Source organism: Neolamprologus multifasciatus, chromosome 20 (genome assembly GCF_963576455.1).
Source record: "Neolamprologus multifasciatus chromosome 20, fNeoMul1.2, whole genome shotgun sequence".
Lineage (NCBI taxonomy): Eukaryota > Metazoa > Chordata > Actinopteri > Cichliformes > Cichlidae > Neolamprologus > Neolamprologus multifasciatus.
The window spans coordinates 26,110,327-26,124,418 of NC_140458.1; the positions used below are offsets into that span (position 1 = coordinate 26,110,327).

Genomic DNA, 14,092 nt, shown 5'->3' on the forward strand with positions numbered 1-14,092 from the left:
CCTTTAAAAAATTGTATTCAGTTATGAAACTACTCTATAACATTTCCTTGTTAATTCTTACAAACCCTAAAGAGAGTGGGGACAAGTTGTAGCTAAGTTATTTTTTTTTGCAAACAAAAAACAAAAAATGTGTTGGTTTTTTTGTGCTTTTTTTTTTTTTTTTTAAATATACGTAGAACTAAGATGTAATGTAAATCTAATGAATTCTGAATTGGTCACTGTTTTAACTTCAGATGCAAATCACCTTGGAAACTAGTGATAACGAATGGTTTTATACACTTTGTTCCAATACTTAGTGTTAAAGACCACTACATTCTGTAAGCATTCAACAAATTGTAATAAACTGTCACTTGTGCATAAGAGGTTAATGTGTAGACCTTCTGAAACAAATAATGAGCTCCTTCTAAATGTAAAACAGCTAGACATCAGCTTGACCAGATGAGAAGGTTTACAACCATCTCAGGCTCTGGGACTTACCTGCTTTGGACCATGATGGTGTCTTGATAAAGGCGGTCAAACATGCAGATCTTTAGGTCAATGTTGGGCTGAAGTACCCATACAGGCATGCTGACTGCCACACCTCTCACATGAATGGGTATCTGTTTGAATGAGTCCTCAGTCACATGCACTAGACATATCATTTGATTCATTTACTCTATGGCTTTGTAAACTAAAAATGTGTCTGCTTCCTTAGTAATTCACAAGACTAAAAACAAGCTGTTTCTTACTGGTTTGCTGGTTTTATCAGAGAATTTAAAGGAGAAGTCCAGTCTGGTCTCTCCTGGAATGGTTGGAGTGAAAATAATTTCCAGTTTGACACTTTCAAATGGCTCGATCTCTCCCCCACGTACCTGAACATGGACAGACATACTGTTGATACTGCACTTCTTTTACATGAAATGTGTAGTTACACATCTTTATACTGACAAAAGTTTAGTTTTACCTGATGACACAAAGGTATTCCTATACATGAAAGAGAAAGTGAAAGCTGTGGTGCAGTGTTAAGAGATATATTCTAAAACACTTCTTCAGTAGAGAATCAGAGAGGAGAAACACACAGAATTTCTTGCTAGCAAGGGCATCTCTCAGAACTCACACCCCAAGAGTGAGTCTCAGAGAGTGGCCCTGAGGACTTGCCCTGGTCCTTTATTTATACACTTCAGTGGGCGTTTGTTCCATACATTGAAATGTGTGTGTGTGTGTGTGTGTGTGTGTGTGGTCAGAGCGTGACCCCATAAATGACTTCCCTAAAACTGCTGGTCTGGAAAGTCCAGCAGTTCACCTAAACAAAAGCACTTAGACTGGAAACAGATATAACTACGTTAATCCTACCGTAAAACAATAAAACAAGGTACGAACTTTCCCATGCTCCTAGGATGTGGGGGTGAAGGCCAGAACACCCTGGAATGTTACAGACTTCCTAGGATGAGACCAACTACATACTTCTAAACACAAATGATTACATGCAGTATTCTACCATATTCAAACTTATATCATTAAAAGATTATACTGACTACTAAGTACAATTTTCCATTGACATGCAGTTATGTAACATTAAAAGGTATGCAGGCATACACTCGTGTACATACAGTGAAGGCAAACTGTCAAGGTGGTGAGAGCGTAATAAACGAAAAGGAGTAATAAACCACTGATGCAGCAAGTGCCTCGGTACTGTGGCATCATGATAGTTTGATGGATAATCTGCCATTTAAGACACCAGCCTTCAACCACACAATGTGAAAATATCAGTCAAAATGACAACGATCGAGCCGAGGGCATGCAGGCGCATGCAACACACACAGTCGCAATAATAGCAGAGGGAGAGGTGATGCACCATTAACCCCCCACCAGAGAGACGTAATGAACCCTGAAAAAGTCTAGAATTTCACATGGGCCACAAGGCACACACAGCATCATTGCTAAAAACAAAACAGAGAAGCAGAGTCTTTCAACGACACACAATAGTGACAAAATGTCGACTTTCCACTCAAATTTTTTCAGAATCTGGGCAGATTTCTGGCACCTCAGCTATAAAAATGCAGTCCCTTTATGATTTGACAAGAAGAAGGTTCATGCTCCAAAGAAGATGGACCATTTTTGACTGACTCACAGCCCTCGCCCTTGACTCAATACGTTAATTTAATTCAGCCTGTCGCTATTAGAACAGACATGCTGACTTTCTTCCTACAAGACTATCCTCAAGTCTTGTTCTATCTTCCTAAGAGCAGTCAAATATTCAATATGTTGTTTACTGAATCTCAAAAAACAACATATTGAAAAACTATATCATAGAATAGCTGAGGGTTTTTTCTATGAAACCACAGAAACACCAAAGCTAGATTACATAACAGTACTAATACTAGCAACACTTGTATACCAGACTATAAATATTAATGTATAGCTGTAACTAGCCCAGGCAAAATGTGTTTCAGCACAAAAGACTGGGCTTCTTGCGACCTCGTAATGAGCTTTTGGGGTATGACTTTGCAAAACTCTGTATAGTTACCTTACTTAACAGAAGTCTATGCATTTTCCAGTCTATGCTATTTCTGGATATTTAATAGATAAAAGGATACTTTAACAGGGGTCCCCAATCCCAGTCCACGAGGGCCGGTGTCCCTGCAGGTTTTAGATCTCACCCTGGGTCAACACACCTGAATCACATGATTAGTTCATTACCAGGCCTCTGGAGAACTTCAAGACATGTTGAGAAGGTAATTTATCCATTTAAATCAGCTGTGATGGATCAAGGACACATCTAAAACCTGCAGGGACACCGGCCCTCGTGGACTGGGATTGGGGACCCCTGCTTCAGAATAATGGGTCCTGATGATTTATAAAGGTTAAAAGCTCTTTGATGTTCATACTGTCTAACATTACTACTGTGTTACATCAGATGTATAAACAAGAGCAGCTAGGGCTACAACTTGGTTTTTGTTTTAATCTTACCATTAAACATTACTCATCAATCTAAAAACAGTAGCATTAACATAGGAAATGAGCAAGTTTTTGAAGTAGGACCGAATACTTACATCTTTTAGTTTTATGTCACTGGAGTCTGAGGGGGTCTGGTCTGTCTGAGTGTCCAAATCTGATGAAAGACAAGCTCCAGGAACAGTTTTCACACCCTCTGACACTGCCATACACACAGATAAAAGTCACAAAGGCAAGTCATCTCAAAGTTTTATTGTTGAGCAGTTACTCTAAGTGGGCACCTTGTATGGACTAACACTAAAACAATAATGGTGAACCTGTAATTGGTTGATGAAAGAGCAGAGTAATAAGTGATAAGTAAGAAGAAGTAATACTTGGCCTCATTGTAGCAGTATTTTTAGTGTATGCTGGAGGAAAATTAGAAATATCATTTAAATCCAGACAAATAGGCCCTCTGACAAATAACACTGTTTTTCCTCTTGGACACGTGTGGAACATTTTTATGCCAATCTGCAATCTGACCTTTATTTACTAATCTGTGACACAGAAAACATATTGGACAAAATGTACTACAGTCAGCTTCAGAAAGGAACATCAACAGCCTCAAAATTGGTCCAACATCCAAGAGCCTTTCTCGACAATAGAGATAAAATAAAGAAACAGAGTCGGAGCCACTTCAACACAGAATTTCCAAAGCCAGCAAAGCAGAGGCAAAAGACTGAGCAGCTTATCAAAGCATCAGCAGCAGGAAGTGCTGAGTGCAGTGATGTAGACTTCAGATCCGCGAGAACACGAAAGAGAAGATGCCTTGTTGCCACCAGCTGTAAGAGCAAGGTGAACCCTCCGCTTTGTGTGTGTGTGTTCTTTTATTTTCGTTCTTACAAGGACTCAATGTCCTAACAGGAATAGAGAGACAGAGGAAAAAAAGAAATCATCTACCACGAGGAGATGTTGTCAGTCCTCATTTTCCTTCCAGAGACTGTTTCAGGGTAACACTGTCTCTCTGTCTCCCACATATTATAATCACTCACCAAGGTGGTGCTGTGTTTGCACAGCATGCTAATGACAGAATACAATATACTGATTTAACCTTGTTCACCATCTTAGTTTAGCGCGTTAGCATGCAAATACCTGGCGAAAACAGTACTAAACACAAATTAGCCTAACGCTGTGGCTAATAATCAGAGTCAGAATACTTTGTATGTAAGGACATAATAATAATAATAAGATCATAAACAAATGCATTAGACAAAAGAAATGAGCTGATTATAACACTAAGGGAAGTTTTATCACCAAAAAGCAGGACTAGAGCACAAATTAACCAAATTAACTAAAATCATTATAGTCTCTCCAGTCAACGTTGGGGCACTTTTTACTCAAAGAATCAAAAACTGCTATTCTGGTATTTTAGCATGTCCTGTGCTTGTCATGAGGAAAACACACTGACAATCATTTGGGAAAAGAAAGACAGAGTGCCCAGTTTTGAATTCATGCTATTATGTATTGTAGTTTAGATTTCAGTTTTTCTAGTTCAGGACACAAACTGTGATGGATAATCATGTCATGTGTGTGTCCATATTTTACCTGATTGTTCTTGCTGTTCTCCTGCAGAGAGCTCCTGACTCTGTAGCTTTGATTGGACATCTTCAGCATCAATGGATTCAGGGCTGTTCTGGTTGTTAGTTGCTGTGTTTTGACTGGATGCCTTTTTTCAGACAAACAAACAGGCAAATATATTCATTTATTTTTACCCATAATAATTGGTATGGACATCCTGAGACAGAAGATTTGGAATTCTCTCATGTGAAAATAATGAATGCCATTTTTTTCAGTGGTTTCAAAATCTTTTGTTTGTTCAATCTACAGACAAAATAGCAGTATAATATATATGGAAAAAAAGCAAGAATAATGTACTTTTTTATTAGCTGTATTGGAGTTTCTCCTTTAATGTATCCAAGAAACATTAGCTCTTACAGTCCACATAAACAGCTGACCTCATATGTGTTGGTAGAGACCTGTGGTGGCATCTGGACGTAGCTCGTTTCTGGACTGAGACATGTGGAGCTGTCCAGGCTGAAATGCGTGGCCAGTGCACCCTTGTTGGTCAGTGTGATGGTCCGTGAAATAGTCTGGCCCACAACGTGCGAACCAAAGTCAATGAACTGGCTGTCAACCTTCAGCTAGAGAAAGAGTATAGTCACATCCTGTAATTAGCAATGTCAGTGAACAGCTGCCAGGCAAAGTACATAGTTTTACATACATTATTTCACAGAAAGCTGATTAAATAAGACAGTGAGCAAAAATAAAAAGGCAGTCAGTGTTTTTTTCTGTGGTGTGACCATGCAGTGTGATTCGTTTAGCCACAAATTCATTTCCCTAAATAATTATTAGAGCTAAATTTATAAGGGTAAAAAGCTACAGCAAGACTGGACAAGAAATTCACATCACAAAATACACACAAGACACAAGCTTATAAAATCAGAATTAGCAGTTATCTGTAATTACCAAAAACTTTGGCTATAGCTCACTACTCACAATACATTTCTTTACAGTGCATCTGATGGGCACAAAGAAGGGACCCAGAACTGATGCAAACTGGAGCTCTCCTTCCAAGTCCTCGTTGATCTGCAGAGATTAGATAATGATTTTGTGGTAAGCAAAAACAAAGGCTTCATGTTTGATCAAGCGGCAGAAAACTTGATGCTAAAACAAAGAGTGGGGCAGTGGAGGAGTTGTATGAGTTGTTTGCTGCAAAGGATGTGGAACCAAATCTTAAATAAGATGACTCATCTTGAAGGAAGAACACAACATTTTAAGAAAGACACTTACAGAGAACACTTTTGCAGGAAAGATGAAAGGATAATTAACAACCTCACGCTATTACGTGTATGGCAAATCGGGAAGAAGCTACTTTGACCAGCAAAAAATATCCACCTGCTGTAAAAGGCTCATTATTTAACATGTTGTGTTTAAGTTATTCCATGTGATAAAACAGGGAAGATACTACACAATTAATCTTCAGAGAAATACTTCATTTCATCCCTACTATTGAGTATTTGTATAGTAAGTATGATTTAAAAAGTTAAAAACAAACAACAGGTGATAACCACTGAAATAGTTTTTGATGAAAATAAAGATTAAAGAAAAAAAATAAGTATAGATGTTTAAAGGCAGTGGTGATGCTACAAACCATTGGCTGGAAAATAGCCTGCATGTCAAATGACATCCCGGTGGATAACAAAGTAGGAGGCTGGAAGCTGAAACACAAATGCCAGAAAGTTAAAGATTATTTTCATTTCTTGATCACAGCTTAAATAGTGAATCACATTACAACATGATATTGGATATTACTGTTTAATGCAAAGCTCTGGTAGGGGTATAAAGAAGTGTATGATTAGCAACAAAATTTAAAGTATAACAGCATTTGCCTTGAAGGTAAAAACCCTACAATGATACAGAGGATACCCCAACAATCAAATGACTCCCTTTGAGCAAGGACTTGGCAACAGTGAGAGAGAAAAACTCCCTTTTAACAGGAAGAAACCTCCAGCAGAACAAGGCTCAGGTAGGGGCAGCCATCTGTTGTGACTGGCTGAGTATGACAGCAATAATATAGTACTGTCATGGTCCTGGGTCGGTGACCCAGCACTTTGAGTTTGTTATAAGTATTTTCTAGTTTATTCTGTTTTTGTATTGGTGGTTGGGGTTTGGTTGTGTTTATTTTCCCTACCTGCATCTCCCTCGGTGCTCTGTTCATGTCCCCGTGTTATGTAAAACAGTCTGTGTGTTTCCTGTTTTACTTTGTAGGGTTGTGTCTCATTATGTCCATTAGTTCCAGCTGTGTCCCCGCCTGTCTGCCATTACCCGATTACCGTGTGTGTATATATAGTGGGTGTCGGTCTGTGTTCGTTGTCGGCTCGTCTGTGTTTCATGGTGTCTGTGTCTCTCTGCCTCCCACCCCATTTGTATGATCCGGTTTGTTATTTAGCTCACCCAGTTTAGGTTTATGTTCTGTCCTGCCCTCAGTTCTGTTATTTGTACACTGTAAATTAAACCCTCACTCTTATCATCATATCGGCTGTCTGCATTTTGGGTCCTCCGTTTCCTCCACACCACACGGCTCACCCCGCCAGCCGTGACAAGTACAGCAAATTTGCTGTTTTCAACAAACGATTAGCAGCTCTAAATAAAATACTAAACTATAATGAATAAGCTAATGTCAAAAGTAAACCTGATGCTCACTTGACAAGCCAAAGAAAACAAAGTGAAACAAAAATCTACTATTCTATATGAAAGTCATGTAAAGTGGAATCCATAGTTAGACAAAATAATGTATAGCAGTTAATCTTTATTATATTGCAGGGGAAGTCATACAAATAAGTAAAAATTCTATTTCCAAATAAGAAACAAACATGAGGACTGTGAGCTATTTCAAACCAACATGTGTATCTCACAGCACATGTTCGCACAAACCCTAATGCTGCCCCGAGGAGCTTGATAACTTGCTGCCCTTTGAGAGACACGAGAAGAGGCACGATCAATATAAATATAGCAGGCAGGCGGCCAGGGAAGCAAGGCGAATTCTCAAAATTCAATAAATAAACAAGAAGTTGGAACCGCGCAACTATGAGCATAATTAGGAGTCAGCTAGAGTTACAGAATATATACCAGATCCTAAACGAATTGTTGTTGGGCTTGAAAAATACTATGATCCTGTTGCTGTGATAGTAAACTTTAATCTACATTTAAAGACGTTGCTGGATTTTTGTTTGTAGATGAGAGCACCTTGGTGCCAAGTTAACGTCTTTGTCTGAAAAGAGAAGAGCTGAGTCTCTGAAGAGTTTTTCTCGCTCTGCCTCACATCCATTTTTTTAAGCTCTGTTAAAAAGCAGAATGAATATTACAGCTTTCTTTCTGTTGATGCGAGGAATACAGACCCAAAACAATAAGAAAAGAATATGGAAATAATCTTATGTTGAGCTTCTAGTTTTTATAGCAAGTTTCATGTGCCGTTACTGTTTTGATGTTTTGTTTTTGTAAAATATGTTCATGTTGTTTTGGTTGTTGCATTGCTTCGTGAATAAGAAACATAAGCATTCAAGCCCTTCAGCTTCTTTTTGATGAACTAAAAAGAGAACATCTGTGTTTTTCGTTTGTAGGATTGACTGTCTCACACACACACATCGAAAATACTACACACAAAAAAACAGTTAAATGGCAAACAACCTATAACCACAGTATAATAATATGCACTATCATCAACTCCAGTGAGCAAAGGGACATTCAGTTTAGCTTAAGGCAGTTGTTTGAAGTTGTTGGTCCAGTTGCCAGGTAAAAAACTTGGAGCAGCCTGGCTGAAGCTGCCATCCAGCTCACCACTGTGATCTGGAAATCTATGAAAGAACTCCACCTGAGTAAATCTAGTAGTAAATGTCACATTGCACATTCATCTTTTTTTCCCTCGTCAGATTTCCTACTTTATTGGTGCTATTCTTCCTAGCTTCAAGACAGCTGGTATGAAGGGATATGAAGGAAAATAGAACAGTTCACTTGGGATTAAATTCTGAATGAGGCGGTCTTTGAAAAAGCCTGCTACAGCCCTATATAAATCGCTTCAAATGAGGCCATACTGTACAGTTTTTATCCTTTAATATCTACTGAAGAGGACTGAGGTGGTGAAGCTTTGTTATACAGTAGTACTGACTATACTCTCAGTTAAATTATACATTCTTGTCCTCATTGGCGTCTACTATAGTAAATCAATAAGGACTCTCTGTCCATAATTCAGTTCAGCATAGCTAAAACACCCTCATAGTCACACTCAACCACTTCTGAAAGCAATTTACTGAGAAGCATGAAAACTGTGTGTCAATAGTACTTGAATAATCTTTCTCTCGTGCTAATTGTTCTGAAGTGAGATCTGGTTCTCTTTACATCAGGTGGCTACAAAGTACAATAATGCACAAATCTTTTCACAGTTTTAGACAACATATAAAAGCAGCAACTTTTTAAGGCTGACTATCTAAATCTTTAGGCAGGTTATACTTTTTTAATCTATCAAAAACCAAAGTGAAGCTGCTTGAAAAGACACTCAGGCAGATGGCTGAAATAAACATGGGGCTGTCACAGAACTTAAGTCTAACTGCAGCGCTGACTGATGCTCATATTTGGATGTTTTTAAATGGACAGACACAGACAGACTACCAAGAGGGCGATTAATAAAACAACAGACTCAGTTAAGTGCAGTGTGGTTTTCTCATGTCAGTCACTGAAATGAACTTTGACAGTTTTCAGGTAGTTGAGAAGACGAAACTAACTTTGTCAACTTGATGGTTTCAGTTGGATACAAGCATAATACATAAGGCTGTCAAAGGATCTTCAATTATACAGTGTGAAAAAATCTTTTACAGAAATCAAACGGGTGATAGAGCCCTTTAGAAGAGCAGGTGAAACTCGAAGTTTGAGTTTAAATATAAGAAAGACTCCACGTTAATGTTCGACTGACACTGATGGCATTCTATAAACGTTGTTCTGGCATACAAACGTTTAAGCGTCCTTGGAAGATAAAACCTACTGACTTTTGTGACTTTTCACACCAATTGTCACCATACCTTTGGCATTCATGGGTGACAGTGGGTGTAGGACTAGTTTTTGCTTCCGAGTCTGGTTAAACTGTCCCCAGAACCATTGGATGATTTTCCATTAAGTCCACAGACATTTTTTGTCACAGCAGGATGTCTCTAATGAGTTGGCTCTCCGATTCAGTAACTTTTCCAGTGCCATCCCCAGGCCACAATTAAATACTATGACCAAAACAAACCTTAACTTCTGCAAATTAGATATTTCTACTACTTGCTTGCTTACCATCAGCAGGTTAGTTTAGACCTTATTAGTATTTGCTCAAAAGTAAGTACTGCTGAGTATGCACAGGTCTTAGAACCGCAGCTGCTCCTATACATGTATATACTGTGCGTGTAAAAGACAGAAAACTAGGCTAAAGTAAAAATATGCTTTCGGTAGCCTGCGTTGACAGCAGGACTGATTAATTACTCGTTAACAGGATTCTATGTTAGTCTTGCTGTGTTGTGTCTCAGGCTGCAGCCTGTTAGCGAGTGTTACCCATATGGAAAAGATATATATAAATCTTATAAAGTTTGCATCTGTCTTGTGTGAAACTTGTATGAAAAGCATACAAGAGTGAAAACAGATATAAGATCCCTTGAAAAATTATATAAATGAGACTTGTATGTTTTGGATACTTACTAAAACAATATATGAAAGTAATGAGAAAGTGGCCACTTTCATGAGTAAATCATATAAGCCTTACATGATTCACTATATGAAGTAGGCCACATCTTATGCAAGTCTTTTATAAGTTTTTATTATTTCTTTTCCATATGGGTAATGTCAGTCATAGCTATAATTGTACCAGATGGTTGCATTCAGTTAAGTTGGACTAGACTGTAATACAAACCGTTCAGTTTGTCAACAATAAAACTGACTGAAATGAGAGACTGAGTGTGAGACTTTGATATTAGATGAATATTGATAAAGTTTACCTTTATGTACAGAATCTGAATATCGCAAAATATTTTTAAAAATTGCAATAATATCGTATCGTGCGTTAAGTATTGTGATAATATCGTATCGTGGGATGTATGGTGATTCCCACCTCTAGAGAACATATCACATATATTAAGTAAAGTTCATTTATTAAGGGCTTTTCTCAGACAGCCAGGATTTTTTTTCTTGGATCATCTTTTTTTTGTTCCTTCGAAAATGTGAATAAAATTTAAACCTGGTTGGACCAGGACTGCGCTGAATTTGATCTTACTGCGGTAGGATCCTATTTTTCCTGTGTAATAACTTTCCCTCTCATTCTGAATGACAGCTCTGATTGTATGCTGCTGTATGATAATAGGCACAAGAGAAAAATTAAGGCTAATGTTTTAATGCATGGGAAAGCCCAATTTGGCTCATCTTGGCTCAAACTTTGCTTCAGAAAAAAGGAGAGAACAAGACAACAAGCAAACAAGACAAAAGCATAATATACAGTTAAACAATAGTACAGTTAAATCCATTACAATGCAGTGTAAATGAGACTCCAGGTTTTTAAAAATAGTTTGAGTCTAAATTGGGGAAAAAAAGGTCAAATGACATATAAAGCAGTACTTTTTGATCTGGTTATTAATTAGCAGTGCAAGTGATAATGTTGTCTCTGTATTTATGGCAGTTTTTGGTTTAAATAGACCAAATTTCAGTTTAGGTTTGATATGGTTTTCAGTGTTTTCATCAGACTGGGTTTATCAGGATTGAGGAAATCTCGACATTAAATGTAATTGCAGTTGGGCTTAAAGGGTCCTCTTTTACTTTGTCGCCACTGTGAATAGTTTTGTCAGTAACAAACTTCCAAACGACTGAACCAAATGAAACAAACCGTAGGTGTGATCACACCCTCAGTATCTGCCGAGTACCACCATTTCTACTACAGTCCACGGCTTTCTCTCACAACTGATCTCAGGAACATACACACCACAGAGGGGTGTCTTCCTCTAAGCCAGTCATTTGCAGTAACATGCTAGGATGTGGCACTAACTGCAAAAACACAACTTCTATGCACTGGCTTTTCACCAAATGTGGCAAGCCCAGGCTGTTGTGGTTTTTGCACCAGTAGTGAAAAGATACAGCACAGCCCATTGTGGCACAAATGCACCTACGCTGGGCAGGGGGTGTCGGGGGAAACGAAGCCAATTTTAGAAATTCAGGGGGCGTACAGGGAACCATGGGCTGGTGTGAAAAAGTCTAGTGTGTTCCTGGTTCCTGGTTCTCTCTCTAGCTGTGCTAATGTTTTTAGCTGGGCGAGCCATGATGATTTTTCAGTTGTCACGACTGATCTCAATACTGTGTGGTTTCATGTGTGAATAATTACACACAACAGGCACTGAAAAATACAGGGAGGGTGTATAACAGGTGCATTCATTCGTCAGGATGTTTGAGCGTGACTCAGTTTGTAAAACCGAGGATTTCTGACACCACTTAGCATTTTTTTTCTAGGCTGTTTTGCTTATGATCCTGGTGCAGTTTGTGATTCTGATAAATACAGTGACAGGGTGCTTACAATTTACAGTAGTACCATGTAAACTTGATATTGAATTTAACGATCATTCCAACCATTTGATATCACTACTGTGACTGCAGTATGATGTAACCAACAGTGCTGTAGTAAAATTTTTATTATAACGTCATAAAAACTAAGACAAGAACATTTTTTTGTTGGTGGTGCTTTAAGCAGTAGACGGGGGTCAGCACGGACACCCTGACTGCTCTGTAGCTATACAGCCTATAGACAACAAATTGTGATGCACTATCTATTCTGACACTTCTCTATCAGAACCACCGTGAACTTCTGCAGCTTGTCTGTTAGATCGGATCACACGAGCCCACTCCCCATTTACATCAGTGAGCCTGGGCCTCTCATGACCCTGTCACTGACTCACCACTGTTTCTTCCTTGGACCACTTTTGTTAGATACTGACCACTGCAGTGCAGAAACACCCCACAAGAGTAGTTTTAGAGATGCTCTGACCCAGTCATTTATCCAGCACAATTTGGCCCTTGTCAAATCCTTAAACTGGTCCATTTTTCCTGCTTCTAACACATCAACTTTGAGGACAAAGTGTTCATTTGCTGGACAAAATATATTTCACCAAATAATAGGTGCCATGATGAAGAGATGACCAGTGTTACTCACGTTACCTGTCAGTGGTGATAATGTTACGGATGATCAGTGTATGATAACATTTATGTCTTCACAGGTAAGGTACCTTTTGAGCATGTATCATTAAATTGCCAGAGAGAAAGTAATCTAATAATAATAACGTATTTTATTCCTGAATTGTAGGTTTAGGGTTAACATTTGAATGAATTAATTCATACAGAGCCTCACTCCAAGTATTTTTATTGTTTTGCTGAAACTCTGGCCATGATATACTTCTACTCACTTTCTACCCCGTTGCCTACAAATCCCAAATATAATGTAAACTTATTTTATTTAGTTGAATTTTTTAAATATAGTTTTGGAATTAGAAAAATGTAAAGAGCATTTACATTTTTCTAATTCAAAGATTATTTTGCTAACACCAACCATCAACTCCTGATCCAAGGCTTTCCGAGTATGTAACAATAACTACATAGCATTCTTCTATTTGTAAAACCACAAAAACAACACCAAACAGCTGTGAAGTAACTGCTATTTTTTAAACCTTGAGAGCTCATATTATTATTGCTCTGCATATGCCTGAATACATTTTCCTCACTTTATACAATAGGTTGCTATGCGGATTGCCTACCATCTGGTTATTTCAGATTTTCAGCTGTCTTCCTGTAACAAATTTAATGAGCCATCAAGTGATTAAAATGTCCAGGATTTGGGGGATGGTCATCCAACAGCATGACATGTAGTATCATGATGGTTAATGGGAGGTTAGCCACAATGAGTAATAGAGCATATCAGACCTTGTAAGGCTGTATTAACAGAAAGCCTGAATGTACTGAATTGACTAGAGCTTTGTGTTACAATTTGTGAATTCAAAATTTTCACACATTTTTATTTTTATTTTGTTGTGATTAAAATGAACGAAAAGCAGGCGCAGCATTTATTATTTTAGTGGTGTAGAACTAATCTGATGTCTGCAAATGTGAAGCTAATGTGAAACTATAATATGTGCACCTACAAGTAAAATCAATAAAATCAAAGGGACGACCAACTTTACTTCTCTCAAATAAAACGAAGATACTAGAAAAGAAGTGGGTGTTATGCGTTGTATACAGTCTGCGTGCATTTACCCATTTGGTCTTTAAGTGCATTTTGCACATGTGAGTTTGCAATTGAGAACTCGCATGTAGAAGGTGATACGTTCAGACAAGTGGTCCTGCACTAAAGCTCAAGAACGGCATCAGTAGTGTTCAAGCTGACCCTGCTGTAGCCTGTGAGACTCTTCAACTCAGTCAGGCAGAAAGAAAAGAGATGAAGAAACCAAATCAAGCCATGGGAGAGCTGATGGGAAAGTGATACACAGTGAGTGACCTGGAGAACAATGCATCTCTGCTCGGCCTGTGGGCTGCTGGCATGCTGATAGAGAGGAGATAGAAGAGACAT

General features: G+C 38.3%; 1 protein-coding gene across 7 annotated transcripts in view; it reads right to left on the minus strand.

Annotated features, from left to right (window-relative positions):
• The window catches only part of cfap74 (cilia and flagella associated protein 74), a 50,547-nt gene that overhangs the window by 27,202 nt on the left and 9,253 nt on the right, over positions 1–14,092 (minus strand). For 6 of the 7 annotated variants that reach the window (XM_085144556.1, XM_085144559.1, XM_085144555.1 and 3 more), the window contains exons 15-21: positions 6,125–6,191; positions 5,470–5,559; positions 4,929–5,114; positions 4,519–4,639; positions 3,033–3,136; positions 729–851; positions 478–599 (exon numbers count right to left, since the gene is read on the minus strand). In XM_085144556.1, coding sequence (XP_085000682.1) covers positions 478–599; positions 729–851; positions 3,033–3,136; positions 4,519–4,639; positions 4,929–5,114; positions 5,470–5,559; positions 6,125–6,191 — 813 coding nt within the window. The remainder of the gene's footprint in view (positions 1–477; positions 600–728; positions 852–3,032; positions 3,137–4,518; positions 4,640–4,928; positions 5,115–5,469; positions 5,560–6,124; positions 6,192–14,092) is intronic. The other variant, XM_085144558.1, reaches the window with a different exon arrangement.